Below are 22791 nucleotides of genomic sequence, written 5' to 3' on the forward strand. Positions count from 1 at the left end.
ATTCTAGCGAGTACAAGCCGAGTCTATCCAGTCTTTCTTCATATGAAAGTCCTGACATCCCAGCAATCAGTCTGGTGAACCTTCTCTGTACTCCCTCTATGGCAAGAATGTCTTTCCTCAGATTAGGAGACCAAAACTGTATGCAATACTCCAGGTGTGGTCTCACCAAGACCCTGTACAACTGCAGTAGAACCTCCCTGCTCTTATACTCAAATCCTTTTGCTATGAATGCCAACATACCATTTGCTTTCTTCACTGCCTGCTGCACATGTGTACACTGTGTACACAGGTATATCATGTGTACACTGTGAGTGGCTCAATTGTAATCATGTATTGTCTTTCCGCTGACTGGTTAGCACACCACAAAATCTTGCATAAATGTAAACAAAAACTAAATGAAGAGGAAGTATATGTGCAAAAAATATTATTGTCATGGTGGCTACAAATACAAAAGAGATGATAGCATTTAATCTCTTGTCATAACATTGACAAGAATTGCAAGTCATGTACTGATTGCGATCCAGCCAAACACCATAAACTGTTTCCACACACTGACATTGAAGGGCTCTCTCTATTCCTCTGAGCGCAGGTGGATGAGGGGTGATCATATGGAGGTGGACAAAATCATGAGGGGAATAGATCAGGTAGACGCACAGAGTCTCTTGCCCGGAGTAGGTGAAATCAAGAACTAGAGGACACGGGTTTAAAGATGAGGGGGAAAAGATTTAATAAGTAACATTTTCGCACAAAGGGTGGTCCAGGAGTTAATCTTAAAGCTCTGTCCCACGGTACGAGTTCATTCCAAGAGCTCTCCCGAGTTTAAAAAAAAATCAAACTCGTGGTAAGCACGGAGAATGAATGTAGCGGGTACGTCGGAGCTCGGGGACGTCTCGTAGCGCTAACGGGAAGACTCGCTAACGGCAGGTAAGCTCGGGAAGACTCGGGAAGATTTTTCAACATGATGAAAAATGTCCACGAGAGCCCCGAGTACCGACGAGTGGCCATTACCGTAAATCTCCGAGTTCGAATCAGGGGAAACTCGGGAGAACTCTTGGAATGAACTCGTACCGTGGGGCAGGGCTTTTAAACGTTAAGAGCTGCGTGGGTTTTCTCCGATATCATCGGTTTCCTCCGACACACCAAAGGTGTACAGGAGAAAACCAAAGATCTCAGAGAAAACCCAGGATGTCACGGGGGGAACGTACAAACTCCATACAGACAGCAACCGTAGTCAGGATCGAACCCGGGTCTCCGGCGCTGCAAACGCTGTCAGGCAGCAACTCTACCGCTGCGCCACCATGCCGCCCATTTTATCCTTTATCCTTCAGTCTGAATATTTGTTTTGCAAAATGTGGTGGAAATTAATATTGTTACGTTTTATAGTGACACGCAAAGGTTCTTCGGGAACGAAAAAAGGCCTGGAGTTTTGTTTCCTTCGTAGATCAGTGAACATGAACTAAACCTCTTAAATTTGCAAAGCAAATGACTTCCGCACCCAACACTAAATCCCCGTCAAGAGAGGAAATAAAATTGTACAGGAGGCAAATAAAAATAGAAGACTAAGACTAATTATGGTCCTGGACTTAGAAACATAGAAACATAGAAATTAGGTGCAGGAGTAGGCCATTCGGCCCTTCGAGCCTGCACCGCCATTCAATATGATCATGGATGATCATCCAACTCAGTATCCCGTACCTGCCTTCTCTCCATACCCTCTGATCCCCTTAGCCACAAGAGCCACATCTAACTCCCTCTTAAATATAGCCAATGAACTGGCCTCAACTACCCTCTGTGGCAGAGAGTTCCAGAGATTCACCACTCTCTGTGTTAAAAAAGTTTTTCTCATCTCGGTTTTAAAGGATTTCCCCCTTATCCTTAAGCTGTGACCCCTTGTCCTGGACTTCCCCAACATCGGGAACAATCTTCCTGCATCTAGCCTGTCCAACCCCTTAAGAATTTTGTAAGTTTCTATAAGATCCCCTCTCAATCTCCTAAATTCTAGAGAGTATAAACCAAGTCTATCCAGTCTTTCTTTATAAGACAGTCCTGACATCCCAGGAATCAGTCTGGTGAACCTTCTCTGCACTCCCTCTATGGCAATAATGTCCTTCTTCAGATTTGGAGACCAAAACTGTACGCAATACTCCAGGTGTGGTCTCACCAAGACCCTGTACAACTGCAGTAGAACCTCCCTGCTCCTATACTCAAATCCTTTTGCTATGAATGCTAACATACCATTCGCTTTCTTCACTGCCTGCTGCACCTGCATGCCTACTTTCAATGACTGGTGTACCATGACACCCAGGTCTCGCTGCATCTCCCCTTTTCATAATCGACTTCCCTATAAAGCTAGCATGGTGGCACAGCGGTAGAGCTTTGGATCTCTCTTCACCAAGGAGGATACAAACAATCTTTCTGATATAGTGTTTAAGAAGGAACTGCTGATGCTGGAAAATCGAAGGTACACAAAAATGCTGGAGAAGCGAAGGAAGTAGGCAACGTTTTGGGCCAAAACCCTTCTTCAGACTGCACAGAGGGGGGGCAGTTAGAGAGGAGGTTGTGAAACTGTCTCCGGAGTGAGGAGGTGAACTTCTTCAAAGTAGGCATACCTTGAGGAGATTACGCAGTGGAGTAGACAAAGTGTTTAAGAAGGAACTGCAGATGCTGGAAATTCGAAGGGACACAAAAATGCTGGAGAAACTATGGAGCGAAGGAAATAGGCAACGTTTCGGGCCGAACCCCTTCTTCTTAAACACTTTGTCTATTCCACTGCGAAATCTCGTCAAGGTATGCCTACTTTGGTGGCAAAAACAAGGGGGCAGATTATTATCTCAATGTGGTTAGGTTAGGCAAGGGGGGGGGGGGGGTGTGCAGTGAGACCTGGGTGTCCTTGTACATCGGTCACTGAAAGTTGGCGTGCAAGTACAGCAGGCAGTGAAGAAAGCTAATGGAATGTTGGCCTTCATAGCAAGAGGATTTCAGTATAGGAGTAAAGAGGTTCTTCTGCAGTTGTATAGGGCTCTGGTGAGACCACATCTGGAGTATTGTGTACAGTTTTGGTCTCCTAATTTGAGGAAGAATATCCTTATGATTGAGGCAGTGTAGTGTAGGTTCATGAGATTGATCCCTGGGATGGCGGGACTGTCATATGAGGAAAGATTGAAAAGACTAGGCTTGTATTCACTGGAGTTTAGAAGGATGAGGGGCTCTCTTATAGAAACATATAAAATTATAAAAGGACTGGACAAGCTAGATGCAGGAAAAATGTTCCCAATGTTGGGCGAGTCCAGAACCAGGGGCCACAGTCTTAGAATAAACGGGAAGCCATTTAAGGCTGAGGTGAGAAAAAACTTTTTCACCCAGGGAGTTGTGAATTTGTGGAATTCCCTGCCACAGAGGGCAGTGGAGGCCAAGTCACTTGATGGATTTAAGAGAGAGTTAGATAGAGCTCTAGGGGCTAGTGGAATCAAGGGATATGGGGAGAAGACAGGCACAGGTTATTGATTGGGGACGATCAGCCATGATCACAATGAATGGTGGTGCTGGCTCGAAGAGCCGAATGGCCTACTCCTGCACCTATTTTCTATGTTTCCTGTGGATTGGCGGGTAGCTAATGTTATCCCTATTATGTTCGGTTGTGCTGAAGCAAAGCAACTTTCATTGTCCTATCAGGGACACATGACAATAAACTCTCTTGAATCTTGAATCTTTTTAAGAAAGGCGGGAGAGAGAAAACAGGGAATTATAGACCAGTTAGACTGACATCGGTGGCGGAGAAGGTGCTGGAGTCAATTATAAAAGATGAAATAGCCGAACATTTGGATAGCAATAACAGGATCAGTCCAAGTCAGCATGGATTTACGATGGGGAAATCATGCTTGACTAATCTTCTGGAATTTTTTGAAGATGTAACAAGGAAAATGGACAAGGGAGAGCCAGTGGATGTAGTGTACCTGGACTTTCAGAAAGCATTTGATAAGGTCCCACAAAGGAGATTAGTGGGCAAAATTAGGGCACATGGTATTGGGGGTAGAGTGCTGACATGGATAGAAAATTGGTTGGCAGACAGGAAACAAAGAGTAGGGATTAACGGGTCCCTTTCAGATTGGCAGGCAGTGACTAGTGGGGTACCGCAAGGCTCGGTGCTGGGACCGCAGCTATTTACAATATACATCAATGGTTTGGATGAAGGGATTCAAAGTAACATTAGCAAATTTGCAGATGACATAAAGCTGGGTGGCAGTGTGAACTGTGAGGAGGATGCTATGAGAATGCAGGGTGACTTGTACAGGTTGGGGGAGTGGGCAGATGCATGGCAGATGAAGTTTAATGTTGATAAATGTGAGGTTATCCACTTTGGTAGCAAAAACAGGAAGGCAGATTACTATATAAATGGCGTCAAGTTAGGAAAAGGGGAAGTACAACGGGATCTGGGGGTCCTTGTTCATCAGTCTATGAAAGTAAGCATGCAGGTACAGCAGGCAGTGAAGTAAGCGAATGGCATGTTGGCCTTTATAACAAGAGTAATCGAATATAGGAGCAAAGAGGTCCTTCTGCAGTTGTACAGAGCCCTAGTGAGACCACACCTGGAGTATTGTGTGCAGTTTTGATTCCCTCATTTGAGGAAGGACATTCTTGCTATTGAAGGAGTACAGCATAGGTTTACAAGGTTAATTCCCGGGATGGCGGGACTGTCATATGCTGAGAGAATGGAGCAGCTGGGCTTGTATACTCTGGAGTTTAGGATGAGAGAGGATCTCATTGAAACATATAAGATTGTTAAGGTTTTGAACAATTTAGAGGCAGGAAACATGTTCCCGATGTTGGGGGAGTCCAGAACCAGGGGCCACAGTTTAAGAATAAGGAGTAAGTCATTTAGAACAGAGATGAGGTAACACTTTTTCTCACAGAGAGTTGTGAGTTTGTGGAATTCTCTGGCTCAGAGGGCGGTGGAGGCAGGTTCTCTGGATGCTTTCAAGAGAGAGCTAGATAGGGCTCTTAAATATAGCGGAGTCAGGGGATATGGGGAGTAGGCAGGAACGGGGCACTGATTTGGGATGATCAGCCATGATCACATTGAATGGCGGTGCTGGCATGAAGGGCCGAATGGCCTACTCCTGCACCTATTGTCTATTGTCTAGTGTCACAGCACCGGAGACGCGGGTTCGACCTCGGGGGCTGTCTGTGAAGAGATTGTGCGTAGGTTCACAAGGTCATCAGAGCAGAATTATTCCACCAAGTCTACTCCGCCATTCAACCATGGCTGATCTATCTTTCCCTCGCAACTCCATTCTCCTGCCTTCTCCCCATAAACCAGGGGTTGGCAACCTGCGGCCCCCGGGCCAAATGTGGCCCGTAAACTATAATCATCCGGCCTGCAAGCGGATTTTATTTCCCGTAATCATCCGGCCTGCCGAGCGCCGAGTGCGGCCGAGCGCTGAGCTCTGCCTGTACCGCATCCTGCGCAAAGCCACCGTCACGGCCGCCGGCGCACCTTCCGTGAGCACGTTTAAGAAAGAACTGCAGATGCTGGAAAAATCGAAGGTGTACAAAAATGCTGGAGAAACTCAGCGGGTGGAGACATGCAAGGATTTTAGACTACCTTCTGTGAACACGTGATTTGATGCCTGCCATCCGGGGCGGGATCCATGTGTACACGTGATAGATGTGGCCTGCCATCCGCTCACTGACATGCGTCCCGGCCCCTATGCAGAACAAGGTTGCCGAACCTTGCCATAAACCTTGACATCCTTAGTAATCAAGGATCTGCCAATTTGCACCTTAAAAATACCCAATGACTTGGCCTCCACAGCCATCTGTGGCAAAGAATTCCACAGGTTCATTACCATTCAACCCCATCTCTTTTCTGAAGATACATCCTTTTATTTTGAGGCTGTGCCCCCTGGTCCTAGACTCTCCCAGTAGTGGAAACATCCTCCATTGCACTATGATCACTCTGGGTGCTCTGGTTTCCTCCCACATCCCAAAATGTGCAGGTTTGTAGGTTAATTGGCCCTCTGTAAATTGCCCCTGTTGTGCAGGGAATGGATCTGAATGTGGGATATCATAGAACCAGTGTAAGCAGGTCATCAACATGGACTTGATGGGCGAAAGGGGCGGTTTCCATGCTGTATCTCGAAGCCAGACTAAAGTGGAGCAACTGAGATCTTGCCACTGAACTGACCCAATGGAGTGAAAACAATTGAGGGGAAAAAGCAGTTCGTTCAAGAAGGAACTGCAGATGCTGGAATATCGAAGGTACACAAAATTGCTGGGGAAACTCAGCGGGTGCAGCAGCATCTATGGAGCGAAGGAAATAGGCGACATTTCGGGCCGAAACCCTTCTTCAGACTGAAGCGGTCAGGATCTACATGTGGAGTCTGAAGAAGGGTTTCGGCCCGAAACGTCGCCTATTTCCTTCGCTCCATAGATGCTGCTGCACCCGCTGAGTTTCCCCAGCAATTTTGTGTACCTTCGAGGGGAAAAAGCAACTCTGCCTACAATTTGTCACGGTGATGCAGCGGTAGAGTTGCTGCCTTGCAGCGCCAGAGACCCGTGTTCGATCTTGACTCTGGGTGCTGTCTGTACAGAATGTGTACATTCTCCCTGCCCTCTGCATGGGATTCTCTCTGGGTGCTCCGGTTTCCTCCCACACTCCAAAGATATGCAGGTTTGTTGGTTAATTGGCTTCTGTAAATTGTCCCGAGTGTGTAGGATAGTGCCAGTGTGCGGGGTGATATAGTGCCAGTGTGCGGGGTGATATAGTGCCAGTGTGCGGGGTGATCAATGGGTTGGCGCGGACCCGATGGGCCGAAGGGCCTGTTTTCACGATGTATCTTTAAACTAAACTAAAAACAACGTGAGCGGTCAGGATCTACATGTGGATTCTCTGGAATGGGAGTAAAATCCATGATCCCTTCAACGTCAGGGAGTTGTGAATTTGTTAAATTGGCTTACGGAGAAATTAAGAGCAGGATGCATTATTAAAACTGTCGCACATTTTCTCAAGAGAGATGAAAGGGGGATGAATGGGAGGCCAGCAGCATTATCAAGGACGAGTCTCACCCCAGTCACTCCCTCTTCTCCCCTCTCCCATCGGGCAAAAGGTATAAAAGTGTGCAAACAGATTCAGGGCAGATTTATTCCCAGTTGTTATCAGGCAACTGAACCATCCTACCACAACTAGAGAGCAGTCCTGAACTACTATCTACCTCATCGGATTGTCTTAGATCGGACTTTGCTGGCTTTATCTTGCACTAAACGTTATGCCCATATCATGTATCTACACATTGTAAATGGCTCGATAGGACATCAGAATTTCCCCTGAATAAGGGGATTAATAAAGTATTTATCTATCTATCTATCTATCTATCTATCTAATAATGTCTTGTCTTTCCGCTGACTGATTAGCACAGAACAAAAGCTTTTCACTATACCTCGGTACAGGTGACAACAGACTAAACTACATTAAACTAGATAATCTTGTAGACAGACACAAAAAGCTGTAGTAACTCAGCGGGACAGGCAACATCACTGGAGAGAAGGAATGGGTGACGTTTCGGGTCGAGACCCTTCTTCAGACAAGACAATGGGAGAATCTTGTATCTCTGTCACGCACCAGGTATTTTGCAATTCGACCACTCGGAAACTAGCATGACGAAAAGTCCTGTAATTTCACCCCAATCAGATGAATTCAAATGAAACTTTGAATAGGCAAAAGAGGAACCACAAACGGTCGAGAGAGGAGAGAATTACAAAATTGCATTCAGCAGAAAACTTTCTTTAAACAGCATTTGGTGGTTTGGCAGCACTGGGCCTGCACTCGCTGGAGTTTAGAAGGATGAGGGGGTAACTTCACTGAAACTTACCGAGTAGTGAAAGGCCTGGATAAAGTGGATGTGGATATTTTTTAAGGCAGAGATAGATAGTTTCTTGATTAGTACGGGTGTCAGGGGTTATGGGGAGAAGGCAGGAGAATGGGGCTGTGAGGGAAAGATAAATCAGCCATGATTGAATGGCGGAGTCGACCTGATGGGCCGAATGGCCTAATTTAGCTCCTATCACATGACCTGATGACCTGAAAGGCAGAGCTGTAGTCTGTGAATAGGTGTATGACGTGGGTGTCTCTCTTCGCCAGGTGTTCTAGGGATGCGTGTGTGGCTGGGGTGATGCCATTATCCGTGGACATGTCGTGGTGGTAGGCAAACTGCAGGGGGTCAAGACCACTGGGCGGACTGGATTTAATTGAATTGAATTGAATTGAATCCTTTATTTGCCATTCAGACCTTTCGGTCTGAACGAAATGTCGTTGCCTGCAGCCATACATGTAATAATAAACAACACACAATAAACACAAATTAACATCCACCACAGTGAGTTCACCAAGCACCTCCTCACTGTGATGGAGGCAAAAGTCTTAGGGTTACTGTCTCTTCCCTCCTCTTCTCCCTCTGCGTTGTGGCGATACCCCACCGGGCGATGGTAAGTCAGTCCCGCGGTTCAAGCTCCGCGGCCCGAGGGTGGTCGAAGCTGCTGCCCTCCAGTCCAGCGGACGCAGCTGTTGCCACGGGAGCTCCGGAAAACAGGCATCAACCTGTGACCCGTGAGCTCCCGACGATGTCGTCCACTGGCCCGCGGCCGAGCCCCGGATTCAGGTCGCCGCCGCCAGAACGCCGCCTCTGCCACCGGAGCACCGTCTCCGCCCCGCACCGGGCCGCCCACACGAGAGCGTCTTTCCATAACTATTGTGATCATGTATTGTCTTTCCGCTGACTGGTTAGCACGCAGCGAAAGCTTTTCACTGTACCTCGGTACACGTGACGGTAAACTAAACCGTAATCTGACACGGCTGGCAAGGTAGGTATAGCATGGCCTTCCTCACCCTGTAGAGTACAATGCTGAAAGTCTTCTGATCCATTCTTCCGATCAGACGATTATTGAGGACAATCTCCAGTCCAAAGAAGGGTCTCGGCCCGAAACGTCACCCATTCACAAGTTCATAAGTCAAAGGAGCTGAATTAGGTCATTCGGTCCATCAAGTCTACTCTGCCATTCAATCATGGCTGCTCTACTTCTCCCTCCTAACCCCATGCTCCTGCCTTCTCCCCATAACCCCTGGTACCCACAGAGTTGTGGATGAAATGCAGACCATCACACAAACAAGGCAAATTCAATGCTAGCATTTACATCAAGATGACTGGAATACAAGAACAGAGATGTCATGCAAACAAAAACTTTTCTCTGTATCTCTGAACACGTGACTAAACTCAACAAGACTAAACTAAACTAAACTGTACTGCACAGGATCTGGGCCTTGGGCTCGCAATGTCCGTGTGAATGGTCTACTCCTGCACCTACTTTGTTTCTATGTTTCTATGAACTCTTATCTGCCTGAACATAATTCACATGTTCATCATGTCATAAGGAGCAGAATTAGGCCCTTCGGCCCATCGAGTCTAACCCGCCATTCAGTCAAGGCTGATCGATCTTTCCCTCACAATCCCATTCTCCTGCCTTCCCCCCATAACCCTTGACACCCGTACTACTCAGGGACCTGCCACTCTCCGCCTTATAAAATACCCGATGGCGTGGACCCCACAGCCGCCTGTGGCAATGAATTCCACAGAGTCAACACCCTCTGACTTAAGAAATTCCTCCTCACCTCCTTTCTAAAGGTACGTCCATTTATTCTGGGGCCCCGCCCCCTGGTCCCAGACTCTCCCACTGGTGGAAACATCCTCTCCACATCCACTCTAACCAGGCCTTTCGCTCTTTAGTAAGTTTCAATGAGGTCTGACACTCATCCTTCTAAACACCAGCGAGTACAGGCCCAGTGCCGTCAAACGCTCATCCCTCTATTCCCTGCAATTCAAAAGTCCCTTAAATGCCCCCGTCATATCTGCCTCCATTTCCACCTCCAGCAGCACCACCCTCTGCAATAATAAACTTATCTGGCACATCTCCTTTATATTTTGCCCCTCTCACCTTAAAGCCGTGCCCTCTAGTATTTGCACGTCTACCCTATCTATGCCTCCCATAATTTGAGACGCTCCTGTCAGCTCTCCCCACAGCCTCCGAGGTTCCCAAGAAAACAATCTTAAGCGCCTGTCCCAGTTAGGAGACCTGAACAGCAACCTCTGGTGACCTTGCCCACCACCCAAGGTGTCCATGAGGTCACCAGAGGTTTTGGTCACTCACCCTAACGGTCGAAAGTGGTTTCCGCGTGGTCGAGGCTTCATCTAGGTTGCTGCTATTTATTCCATCATGATTAAAACCGGCCTCGACTAAAAATAGGTTGCCGTTTTAAAAATCGATAATTTTTTAGTCGCAGGTCTAGTCGAAGTCGGTTTTCTTCATAATCGAGGAAGGTTTTCAACATATGCGTGGGAGGTGGTGGGAGGTTGCAGGTCACTTCGACCTTGATTTTATTTTGAGTGGCGGGAAAGGTCACCAGAGGTTGCTGTTTAGGTCTCCTAAGTGGGACAGGCCCGTAACTCTGTTTAAACTCTAAGGTAGACAAAATTCCTGGAGAAATTGCTGGATGACAGCCTGAAGAAGAGTCTCGACCCGAAACGTCACCTATTCCTTCGCTCCATAGATGCTGCCTCATCTGTTGAGTTTCTCTAGCAATTTTGTCCACCGTTGATTTTTCCAGCATCTGCAGTTCTTTCTTAAACAACTGTTTAGACTCTCTCTCTGTAGCCAATACCCTCATACTCCAAGTATCGTTCTGGAAAACCTCCTCTGCACCCTCTCCAAAGCCCCCACATCCTACCTACAATGGGGTGGCCAGAACAGCACGCAATTCTTTTGATGCAGCCGAACCAAAGTCCAATAAACCTGCACCTTGACTTCAGGATTCTAATAATGCTCCAATCGATGAATGCAAGTAGTTTAGTTTAGCGACATACAGAGTGGAACCAGGACCCTCGGCCCACCGAGTCAGCACCGACCAGCGATCCCCGCACACTAACACTATCCTCGGGACAATTTACATTTATACCAAGCCAATTAACCTACAAACCTGCACGTCTGTGGAGTGTGGGAGGAAACCGAAGATCTCAGAGAAAACTCACGCAGGTCATGGGGAGAACGTACAAACTCCGTACACACAGCGCCTGTAGTCGGGACCGAACCCGGGTCTCCGGTGCTGCAAACTCTGTAAAGTGCCTGTCCCACCTTCACGACTTAATTCACAACCTTTTTTACTCGTGGACATTTTTCATCAGGCTAGGAAAAAACGCCGCGACCTACTTGATGCCACGGGTACGTACGACTAGCATCACAGCCTGCTGCGACCTACCTACGACCTTGTGACGACCATACTGCGAGTAGGAGTCAAGGGCAAACTCGGCAGAGGTCGTAAATTAGGTCGTGAAAGTGGGACAGGCCCTTAAGGCAGAAGCTCTACCGCTGCACCACCGTGCCGCCCTGTCTACCATCGGTAGACACAAAAAGCTGGAGTGACTCAACGGGACAGGCAGCATCTCTGGAGAGAAGGGATGGGTGATGTTTCGGGTCAAGACCCTTCTTCAGACTGATAGCATACACCTTTTTTACTCTATCTACTTTCATTCCATCTCATATTATAAATGGACTACTTGAAAACAAATCAAACAGAAAGCTGGAAAGGGTGCAGAGAAGATTTACGAGGATGTTGCAAGGACGAGAGGGTCGGAGCTGGCGCACGCAGGTATCGAACCGGGCATTCGGAAACCGCGGTCACGTGACTCGGGAGGGGCTGCTGGTTTTTCACGTGGTTTGGCTTTCGCGCGGCAGATGAGTGCTGACCACCATTGTGGCCGGACGTGTTGTAAGAACCTGTGAGCTAAGAAGCTATTTTGAGAATAAAAGAAGTTACAAAACTTAGTTGTCGTTCTTGGGACCGCCAAAACTTCATGTTACTTAAAAATGTTAAATCCAGTTAAGCTTCATATAAACATAGAAAATAGGTGCAGGAGGAGGCCATTCGGCCCTTCGAGCCAGCACCGCCATTCATTGTGATCATGGCTGATCGTCCCCAATCAATAACCCGTGCCTGCCTTCTCCCCATATCCCTTGATTTCACTAGCCCCTAGAGCTCTATCTAACTCTCTCTTAAATCCATCCAGTGATTTGGCCTCCACTGCCCTCTGTGGCAAGGAATTCCACAAATTCACAATTCTCTGGGTGAAAAAGTTTTTTCTCACCTCAGTCTTAAATGGCCTACACCTTTATTCTAAGACTGTGGCCCCTGGTTCTGGACTCGTCCAACATTGGGAACATTTTTCCTGCATCTAGCTTGTCCAGTCCTTTTATAATTTTATATGTTTCTATAAAACACCCCTCATCCTTCTAAACTCCAGTGAATACAAGCCTAGTCTTTTTAATCATTCCTCATATGACAGTCCCGCCATCCCAGGGATCAATCTCGTGAACATACGCTGCACTGCTTCAATCACAAGGATGTCCTTCCTCAAATTAGGTGACCAAAACTGCACGCAATACTCGAGATGTGGTCTCACCAGACCACAACACCAGTTTCACAACAGTACAAATTAAAACATTGCTCCCTAAGAAGTGATTTCACACAGAGAGTGGTGGGGGCCTGGGACGCATTGCCAGGGGTGGTGGTGGAGGCAGACACGATAGTGGTGTTTAAGAGGCTTGTAGATAGGCACATGGAAGTGTAGGGAACAGAGGGATATGGATGACGTACAGCCAGATGAGATCAGTTTAACTTGATATCATGTCTGGCACAAACATTGTGGGCCGAAGGGCCCCTTTCAGGGCTTGATTGTTCTATTTTCTTTCATCAACCAGTTCAGTGTCAGGATTCCATCCGTAGACTTTAGAGATACAGTGCGGGAACAGGCCCATCAGCCCACCGCGTCCGCAATGCCCTGCAATCACCTCGTACACCAGCACTATCCTACACACTGGGGAAAATTTACAATTTTACACATTTTTTTACCGAAGCCAAGCAGCCTACAAACCTGTACGTCAGGAGGTCATAAGGAATAGGAGTAGAATTAGGCCTTCCGGCCCGTCAAGTCTACTGCGACCATTCAATCATGTCTCTCCCTCCTGACCCCATTCTCTTGCCTTTTCCCCATAACCCCTGACACCCGTGCTAATGGCGGTCACGGTGGCGCAGCGGTAGAGTTGCTGCCTTACAGCAAAATGCAGCGCCAGGGACCCGCGTTCGATCCCGACTACGGGCGCTGTCTGTATGGGGTTTGTACTTTCTCCCCGTGACCTGCGTGGGTTTTCTCCGAGATCTTTGGTTTCCTCCCACACTCCAAAGACGTACAGGTTTGTAGGTTAGTTGGCTTGATAAAAATGTAAAAATTGTCCAAGTGGGCGATATGCAGAGTACTTCCCTGCCGACTACAAAATTCAGAAGGTTCAGAAGGTAATCAGGAATCTATCTATCTCTGCCTTAAGTATATCCACTGACTTGGCCTCCACAGCCTTCTGTGGCAAAGAATCCCACAGATTCACCACCCTCCAAGTAAACATCTTTGGAGTGTGGGAGTAAACCGGAGAAAACCTACGCGGCCAGGGGGAGAGCGTACAATCTCCGTACAAGCAGCATCTATGGTCAGGATCGAACCCGCGCAGTAATGGGCCTGTCTCACTTAGGCAATGTTTCGGGCGACTACAGGCGACTGGCACAAAATTTTCAACATGTTGAAAAAATTACAGCGACAGTGGCGACACATTTTGCTGTCGTAGGTTGTGGTAGATTGTCGTAGGTGAATTCCATTAAAATTAGTCCCTGGCAGTTGCCTAAAGAGTCGCCAACGTGGGACTGGCCCATTAGGCAGCAACTCCACTTTGACATTACGGAATACATCTACCTTATGACGTGTGAACACACAATTTTTTAATAAGTAGATTTCATTTTACATAGAAACATAGAAAATAGGTGCAGGAGGAGGCCATTCGGCCCTTCGAGCCAGCACCACCATTCATTGTGATCATGGCTGATCGTCTCCAATCAATAACGCGTGCCTGCCTTCTCCCCATATCCCTTGATTCCACTAGCACCTAGAGCTCTATCTAACTCTCTCTTAAATCCATCCAGTGATTTGGCCTCCACTGTTTTTTTTTTGTTTTTTTTATAATCAAAACATTTATTCAATTATTAAAAATAATATTTACACTACAATAAAACAAGCCAGAACCCACCACCATAATACAATACAAACATGTATCCATAATAAACTACTATACAACTATGTTACAATCCTTATTGAGGGTACAGTCAATATCCTGCGGAGCCCAGCGGTCCCGGAACTCCCTCAGGGTCCCCGTGGACAGGGCATAATCCCTTTATAACCCCACCCGGGCACGGACGTAACCACGGAAAAGGGGCAGGCAGCCGGCTCGGGTACAGCCCTCCACCGCCTGGCACCGTGACTCACGGATGGCCAGCTTGGCCAGGCCCAGGAGCAACCCAACCAGGACATCTTCAGCCCTGCCTACTTCCCTACGCACAGGGTGTCCAACGATGAGGATGGTGGGTGAACAATGCAGCCAGAAGGCAAGGAGCAACCCCTTTAACAGTGGCTGCAGCCTCACGCACTCCATGTACACGTGGTACACAGACTCTTCCAGCCCGCAAAAGTGGCAGGCGGCTGGCGAGTCTGTGAACCGCGATAGAAACAGGTTGCAGGGAACTCACCGGTGCAATACCCTCCACCCCAGGTCCCCAATGTAGAGGAGGAGAATCCCTGCATAGAGGGACCCCCACCTGGGGCCCCCCTCGCGACCGGAAGGCAACACCGACCGCCACTTGGTGTCCGGACGGTGGACCAGGGCGAGGAAGTGCAGGGTGTGGAGGAGGAGCCTGTACAGGACACGCCTCCCTGCGTCTCGGAGGGAGACGAAGGGTGTCGAGGAAAGGCGGCTCAAATTGTGTGGGACCGGCTCCCGGGATGGATTACGGCGCCTGGGTCCGATGAGTACTTCCGGCTGAGCGGGGGCTTGCTCAACCACAAGTACTCCACACGTTTGAGCCCCCCCGTCACCCGATGGGATGGGACAAGGACCGGCTGCTCTCACGCCCGGGCCGTCACCCTCCGCCGGTGGAGGTGGGGCCTGGTCAACGGCAACCAGGTTCCAGACTCTCAACAAGTCCCTGTAGAAGCCAGGCATCCCCATCAGGCCTCCACTGTGGCAGGGAATTCCACAAATTCACAACTCTCTGGGTGAAAAAGTTTTTTCTCACAGTCTTAAATGGCCTCCCCTTTATTCTAAGACTGTGGCCCCTGGTTCTGGACTCGCCCAACATTGGGAACATTTTTCCTGCATCTAGCTTGTCCAGTCTTTTTATAATTTTATATGTTTCTATAAGATCTCCCCTCATCCCTCTAAACTCCAGTGAATACAAGCCTAGTCTTTTCAAGCTTTCCTGCTATGACAGTCCCGCCATCCCAGGGATCAATCTCATGAGCCTACGCTGCACTGCCTCAATCACAAGGATGTCCGTCCTCAAATTATATGGTTTCCAGCTGGTTATGTGCAGGACTCAAAGTTAACGGTTAGTATCAATTACCATGGCAACCATCGTGGGTTTTTACATCACTCCATTTTATGGCACGTATGTTTCCTTGCCACGTTGCTGTGGGCATCGCGCCAGGTACACCTGCAGAACAAGAGACAGTATTAACAGGGAGAAGAGTTTACCAAAATATTACAACCCACTAGAACCTTTCATTTCACTTTTCAACAGAACAGGGGCGGCACAGTGACGCATCGGTAGAGTTGCTGCGATATATATTAAACGTTATTCACGTTCTATTGTCTATTGTCTATTGTCCGGTGTTGTGACACTAGACAATAGACAATAGGTGCAGGAGTAGGCCATTCGGCCCTTCGAGCCAGCACCGCCATTCAATGTGATCATGGCTGATCATCCACAATCAGTACCCCGTTCCTGCCTTCTCCCCATATCGCCTGACTCCGCTATCTGCAAGAGCCCTATCTAGCTCTCTCTTGAAAGTATCCAGAAAACCGGCCTCCACCGCCCTCCGAGGCAGAGAATTCCACAGACATACAACTCTCTGTGTGAAAAAGTGTTTCCTCATCTCCGTTTTAAATGGCTTACCCCTTATTCTTAAACTGTGGCCCCTGGTTCTGGACTCCCCCAACATCGGGAACATGTTTCCTGCTTCTAGCATATCCAAACCCTTAATAATCTTATATGTTTCAATAAGATCTCCTCTCATCCTTCTAAATTCCAGAGTATACAAACCCAGCCGCTCCATTCTCTCAGCATATGACAGTCCCGCCATCCCGGGAATTAAGCTTGTGAACCTACGCTGCACTCCCTCAATAGCAAGAATGTCCTCCCTCAAATTAGGGGACCAAAACGGCACACAATACAATGTTTGATCATGTGTCTGTGCACTGCAGATGGAATCATGTATTACCTTTCCGCTGACTAGATAGCACGCAACTTCCCCCTGTAAACATGACAATAAACTACGCTCATACTCAAACTCAAAATATGATTTATGACAATGGAGGACAAATTGCTAAAATATATATATTTTTTATAAAGGTAGAAATATTCCTTAATGTCGAAAGGTTAAATAGATGTAGGAAGAATTGTGGCACGGTGGCGCAGCGGTAGAGTTGCTGCCTCACAGCACCAGAGACCCGGGTGCGATCCTGACTACGGGTGCTGTCTGTACGGAGTTTGTAGGTTCTCCCCGTGACCTGCATGTGTTTTCTCCGGCTGCTCCGCTTTCCCCCCCACACTCCAAAGTCGTGCGGGTCTGTAGGTTTATTGACTTCTGTAAATTGTAAATTGCCCCGGGTATGAGGGATAGTGCCAGCGTACGGGGTGATCGCTGGTCGGCACAGACTTGGTGGGCCGAAGGGCCTGTTCTCGGAGGCCCTGCATCTCCAAGGACTACAGCTTTCTCACATTTTTGGCCAAAGTTGCTGCAAGTTATAACTGGCATCTCTAAAGTCGAAAAGGAGTGGCATGTGAAGATACTTCTTGCAGGTGAGGTTTTGTAAAAGTGATGATTATGAGACAGTGGAATTTCTAGTGAGGCAAAAACAGAGTGGAATTTTAGATTTTCATTCCACAGAGTTAGTGTCTCAAAAATATTTTCATCTGAAGGATTGTAACTATTTTTGGATGCAAGTCTCTCCCCAGTGGAGTTCTTCACTGTAGCAGTCTAACATAGTAACCTAACTCAGACAATAAAAGCTTTATAGAGCATTGCATTATAATGACGTGCTTCCTGCATGTTGTCATTAGCATTGAAAATAATTTGTAATAAAACTGGCATCTAGCTCAACTTTTTAGACTTTTTAAAAGACTTTTGGAGATACAGCGTGGAAACAGGCCCTTCGGCCCACCGAGTCCGCACCGACTAACACCAACGCCTAGTTCACTAGTTCTATCCCACATGCTGGTAACAATTTACAGAAGCCAATTAACCTACAAACCTGCACATTCCTTGATAGTGGTCTTTAAAATGATGAGAGGGATAGACAGAGTTGACGTGGATAAGCTTTTCCCACTGAGAGTAGGGAAGATTCAAACAAGGGGACATGACTTGAGAATTAAGGGACTGAAGTTTAGGGGTAACATGAGGGGGAACTTCTTTACTCAGAGAGTGGTGGCTGTGTGGAATGAGCTTCCAGTGAAGGTGGTGGAGGCAGGTTCGTTCTTATCATTTAAAAATAAATTGGATAGTTATATGGACGGGAAGGGAATGGAGGGTTATGGTCTGAGTGCAGGTATATGGGACTAGGGGAGAATACGTGTTCGGCACGGACTAGAAGGGTCGAGGTGGCCTGTTTCCGTGCTGTTATTGTTATATGGTTATATGGTTATCTTTGAAGTGTGGGAGGAAACTGGAGCACCAGGAGAAACCCCACGCGGTCACAGGGAGAGCGTACACCCTCTACCTAAAGAAAATCTTCCTCATCTCCATCCTAAAAGAATGTCCTTTAATTCTGAGGCTATGACCTCTAGTCCTAGACTCTCCCACTAGTGGAAACATCCTCTCCACATCCACTCTATCCAAGCCTTTCACTATTCTATATGTTTCAATGAGGTCCCCCCTCATTCTTCTAAGCTCCAGCGAGTACAGGCCCAGTGCCGAACAAACGCTCATCATAGGTTAACCCAATCATTCCTGGGATCATTCTTGTAAACCTCCTCTGGATCCTCTCCAGAGCCAGCTCATCATTCCTCAGATATGGTGCCCAAAATTGCTCACAATATTCCAAATGCCTCCTTACCAGCGCCTTATAGAGCCCCAGTATTACAAGCACTCTCAAACCAAATGCTGGCATTGAGTTTGCATTTGTTGAGTTAGGGTGGTGGGTAGAGAGCATGGTGGTGTTTGATGAGGGTAAACACCAGCGTGCTGGCTCGGAGGTCAGCAGGGGTAGTATTTGGGTGAGGATGGGGAAGGGTGGATCAGGTGTATTGGTGGTGAAGGGAAGGGAGGAACCTTGAAGAGCCTGGTTCAGTTCAGTTTACTTTAGGGATACAGCATAGAAACAGACCCTTCGGCCCTCCAAGTCACCAGCACAGTGGCACAGCGATAGAGTTGCTGCCTTATGCCCCTGTCCCACTTAGGAAACCTGAACGGAAACCTCTGGAGACTTTGCGCCCCACCCAAGGGTTCCGTGCGGTTCCCGGAGTTTTTGTCAATCTCCCTACCTGCTTCCACTACCTGCAACCTCCGGCAAACACCTGCAACCTCCGGGAACCGCACGGAAACCTTGGGTGGGGCGCAAAGTCTCCAGACGTTTCCGTTCAGGTTTACTAAGTGGGACAGGGGCATTACAGCGCTGGGGACACGGATTCGACCCTCACTACGGGTGTTGTCTGTGCGGAGTTTGTACGTTTGTACATTCTCCCCGTGACCGCGAACAGCACCCGTAGTCGGGATCGAACCCGGGTCTCCGGCACTGCAAGAGCTGTAAGGCAGCAACTCTACCGCCGCGCCACCGTACCGCCATCTATTCACGTTATTACCTTTATCATGTATCTGTACACTATGGGCGGCTCGATTGTAACCATGTGTAGTCTTTCAGCTGACTGGTTAGCCCGCAATAAAAGCTTTTCACTGTACCTCGGTATACTGTGACAATGATCTAAACTCCAAATAACAAGACCAAAACTGCGCTCAGAATTCATGGTGGTGTCTGGCCAAAGCTCCATGGAACTTTCAGCAAGATAGTCTTGCTTCTGAACTTAAATGTACCTGCGATGAAGGTCAGATATCATTTGCCTTCCTAAATACTTACAGTACCTGAATGTTTGTCCTCAGCAACAAGTGTACAAAAGTGCACCTCTTCCATTCCCACACTACGGGCAGTACAGTGGCGCAGCGATAGAGTTGCTGCCTTACAGCACCAGAGACCCGGGTTCAATCCTGACTACGGGTGCTGGCTGTGTGAAGTTTGTACGTTCTCCCCATGACCTGCGTGGGTTTTCTCCTAGATCTTCGGTTTCCACCCACGCTCCAAAGACGTGCAGGTTTGTAGGTTTATTGGTTTGGCATAAAGGTAAAATTGTCCCTGGTGTGTGTAGGGTAGTCTTAATGTGCGCGGTTCACTGGTAGGTGCGAACTCGCTGGGCCGAAGGGCCAGTTTCTGCGCTGTATCTCAAAACTAAACTAAACTAAACTAAACCAGGCCTGGATGGAGTGGATGTGGAGGGAATGTTTCCACTAGTGGGAGAGTCTAGGACCAGAGGCTATAGCCTTAGAATAAAAGGACTTGCCTTAGGAAGGAGATGAAGAGGAATTTCTTGGGATTACTTGGGAGAGCAAGTCAAAGGATATTTTTAAGGCAGAGATGGATAGATTCTTGATTAGTACGGGTGTCAGGGGTTATGGGGAGAAGACAGGAGAATGGGGTTGAGAGGGAGAGATAGATCAGCCATGATTGAATGGCGGAGTAGACTTGATGGGCCGAATGACCTAATTCTGCTCCTATCACTTATGAACCGTTCAAATTACTTGTTTTTGGATGACAAATTGTATAAGTTCATATTGATCCAGATAAATGAGTGCAGGCAGGTGGGACTAAGGGAAAATAATTGTTCGGCACGGACTTGTAGGGCCGAGATGGTCTGTTTCATTGCTGTAATTGTTATATGGTTATAAAACTGCGACTCACCCCTTCTCCAGCTATGCGTTATCTGCAAATGTGGAGATTACGCATCCAAATCGTGTGAAAAGTGGTGCCTAACACTGAACCTAGTCACATCTCATTACTCACTGCTCCCTCCCCAGAAAATAAACACCCATTAATTCCTACACAGCCTACTACTTGCCAACTAATTCTATATCCTTATCAGTACCTTGCCTTCACTACTACAAGCTTTCATTTTGTGCACTGACCTCTCACATTAGACCTCACTGATAAGAATAAGGAGTAAGCCAATTAGAACGGAGACGAGGAAACACTTTTTCTCACAGAGAGTGGTGAGTCTGTGGAATTCTCTGCCTCAGAGGCAGGTTCTCTGGATGCTTTCAAGAGACAGATGGCACAATGGGCTAAGTGTTCGGCTGGCGACCGGAAGGTGGCCGGTTCGAATCCCGCTTGGAGTGCATACTGTCGTTGTGTCCTTGGGCAAGACACTTCACCCACCTTTGCCTGTGTGTGAATGTGTGTGAATGTGTGTGAGTGATTGGTGGTGGTCGGAGGGGCCGTAGGCGCAGAATGGCAGCCATGCTTCCGTCAGTCTGCCCCAGGACAGCTGTGGCTACAGAAGTAGCTTACCACCACCGAGTGTGACTGAGGAGTGAATGAATAATGCGATGTAAAGCGCCTTGAGTATTAGAAAGGCGCTATATAAATCCCATCCATTATTATTATTATTAGAGCTAGATAGGGCTCTTAAAAATAGCGGAGTCAGGGGATATGGGGAGAAGGCAGGAACGGGGTACTAATTGGGGATGATCAGCCATGATCACATTGAATGGCGGTGCTGGCTCGAAGGGCCGAATGGCCTACTCCTGCACCTATTGTCTATTGTCACTAAAGGACTTCTGAAACAATGGACCCGGCGTGGGGGGGGGGGGGGGGGGGGGGGGGGGGGGTGCCGGGAGGGAGGGGAGAACAAAGGAGGAGCCGGCGCAGGGCTAATTTGTAACTTCATCAGTGCCCTTTATGTGTCGACTATGCATACCTTGGCTAAGCATGCAAAGAATTTCACTGGGCCTTGTCACATGTAACAATAAAGTATTGCATTCCACCTCCAAACACCAGATCCGCTGGTTATTTTGCATTTTCTAACAGTTACTGAGAGTCAATAAGTCACAGCGGATGTCTTGGTAGAATACCAAGAACACAGGTTAAACATGTTTTTTCATAACAAAACCATGGTTACATTGGCCAATCCATTACTGTTTATCAAGTGTTGTAGCACGGAACTGCAGATGCTGGTTTAAACCAAAGATGGACACATAATGCTGGAGTATCTCAGCGGGACAGGCAGTGTCTCTGGATGGAAGGAAGGGTCTCGACCCGAAGCGTCGCCCATTCCTTCCATCCAGAGATGCCGCCTGTCCTGCTAAGTTACTTCAGCATTTTGTGTCCATCTGCTGTTTATCGTGTCCTATGCTTGCACCTTCTAGAATCAATTCTGGCATATTTCACTTCAGTTCGGTTTTAGTTCATTGTCACATGTACCGAGGTACAGTGAAAAACCTTTTTGTTGCGTGCTAACCAGTCAGCCGTTCACAGTGTACAGATACATGATAAGGGAATTACGTTTAGTTCAAGGTAAAGCCAGCAAAGTCCGATCGGAGAGAGTCCGAGGGTCCCTGATGAGGTAGATTGTAATTCAGGACTGCTCTCTAGCTGCGTTAGGATGGTTCAGTTGCCACAATTGAAATGCTCATCATTTCTACTATTGACATTAGGCTTTTGGCTGTGATTTTTATTTCAAATGTGTGGTTACATCTGTACCTCTTCGATTTGTACAATCTGCTCCAGTGTCCAACAAAAATGAACACCAATGTAGTCTCATTTCCAAAGCCACTCCCTTTAATATTCTGCACTGTGGATCATCATTAGTTCTATTAATATAGTCCGAGAGTCATACAGCGTGGAAACAGGCCCTTTGGCCCAACTTTCCCACACCAGCCAACATGTCCCAGCTGCACTAGTCCCACCTACATGCATTCGGCCCAGATCCCTCTAAACCTGTCCTATCCATGTACATGTCTGACTGTTTCTTAAATGTTGAGATCGTCCCAGCCTCAACTACCTCTTCAGGCAGCTCGTTCCATTCCCCCACCACCCTTTGTGTGAAGAGGTTACCCCTCAGGTTCCTACTAAATCTTTCCCCCCTCACCTTAAACCTATGTCCTCTGGTCCTCGATTCCCTGACTCAGGGCAAGAGACTCTGTGCATAACACCCTTGTAAACCTTCTCTGCACCCTACCCAGCTTGACAACATCTATCCTGTTACAGATTTCCTTCATAATATTGATTTCCTTCATGCTCCTGCCTCTCAGTAGATCTATGGAATCCTATCACAACTGGGTGATAATTTAGAGTCATTATAGATAATAGGTGCAGGAGTTGGCCATTCGGCCCTTTGAGCTAGCACTGCCATTCACTGTGACCAGGGCTGCTCATCCACATTCAGTACCCCGTTCCTGCCTTCTCCCCATATCCCCTGACTACTCTATCTTTTAGAGCTCTATCTAACTCTCTCTTGAAAGCAACCAGAGAACCGGCCTTCTGAGGCAGAGAATTCCACAGATTCACAACTCTCTGAGTGAAAAAGTTTTTCCTCATCTCCGTTCTAAA

The 22791-nt window shown here is 47.7% G+C and overlaps 1 protein-coding gene across 1 annotated transcript in view; it reads right to left on the reverse strand.

Annotated features, from left to right (window-relative positions):
• LOC116967416 (N-acetyllactosaminide beta-1,6-N-acetylglucosaminyl-transferase-like) overlaps window positions 1-22791 on the reverse strand; it is a 75149-nt gene that overhangs the window by 47041 nt on the left and 5317 nt on the right. Inside the window, exon 2 of the mRNA XM_033013970.1 lies at window positions 15542-15631. Coding sequence (XP_032869861.1) covers window positions 15542-15631 — 90 coding nt within the window. The remainder of the gene's footprint in view (window positions 1-15541; window positions 15632-22791) is intronic.

Source organism: Amblyraja radiata, chromosome 2 (assembly GCF_010909765.2).
Source record: "Amblyraja radiata isolate CabotCenter1 chromosome 2, sAmbRad1.1.pri, whole genome shotgun sequence".
Taxonomy (NCBI): Eukaryota; Metazoa; Chordata; class Chondrichthyes; order Rajiformes; family Rajidae; genus Amblyraja; species Amblyraja radiata.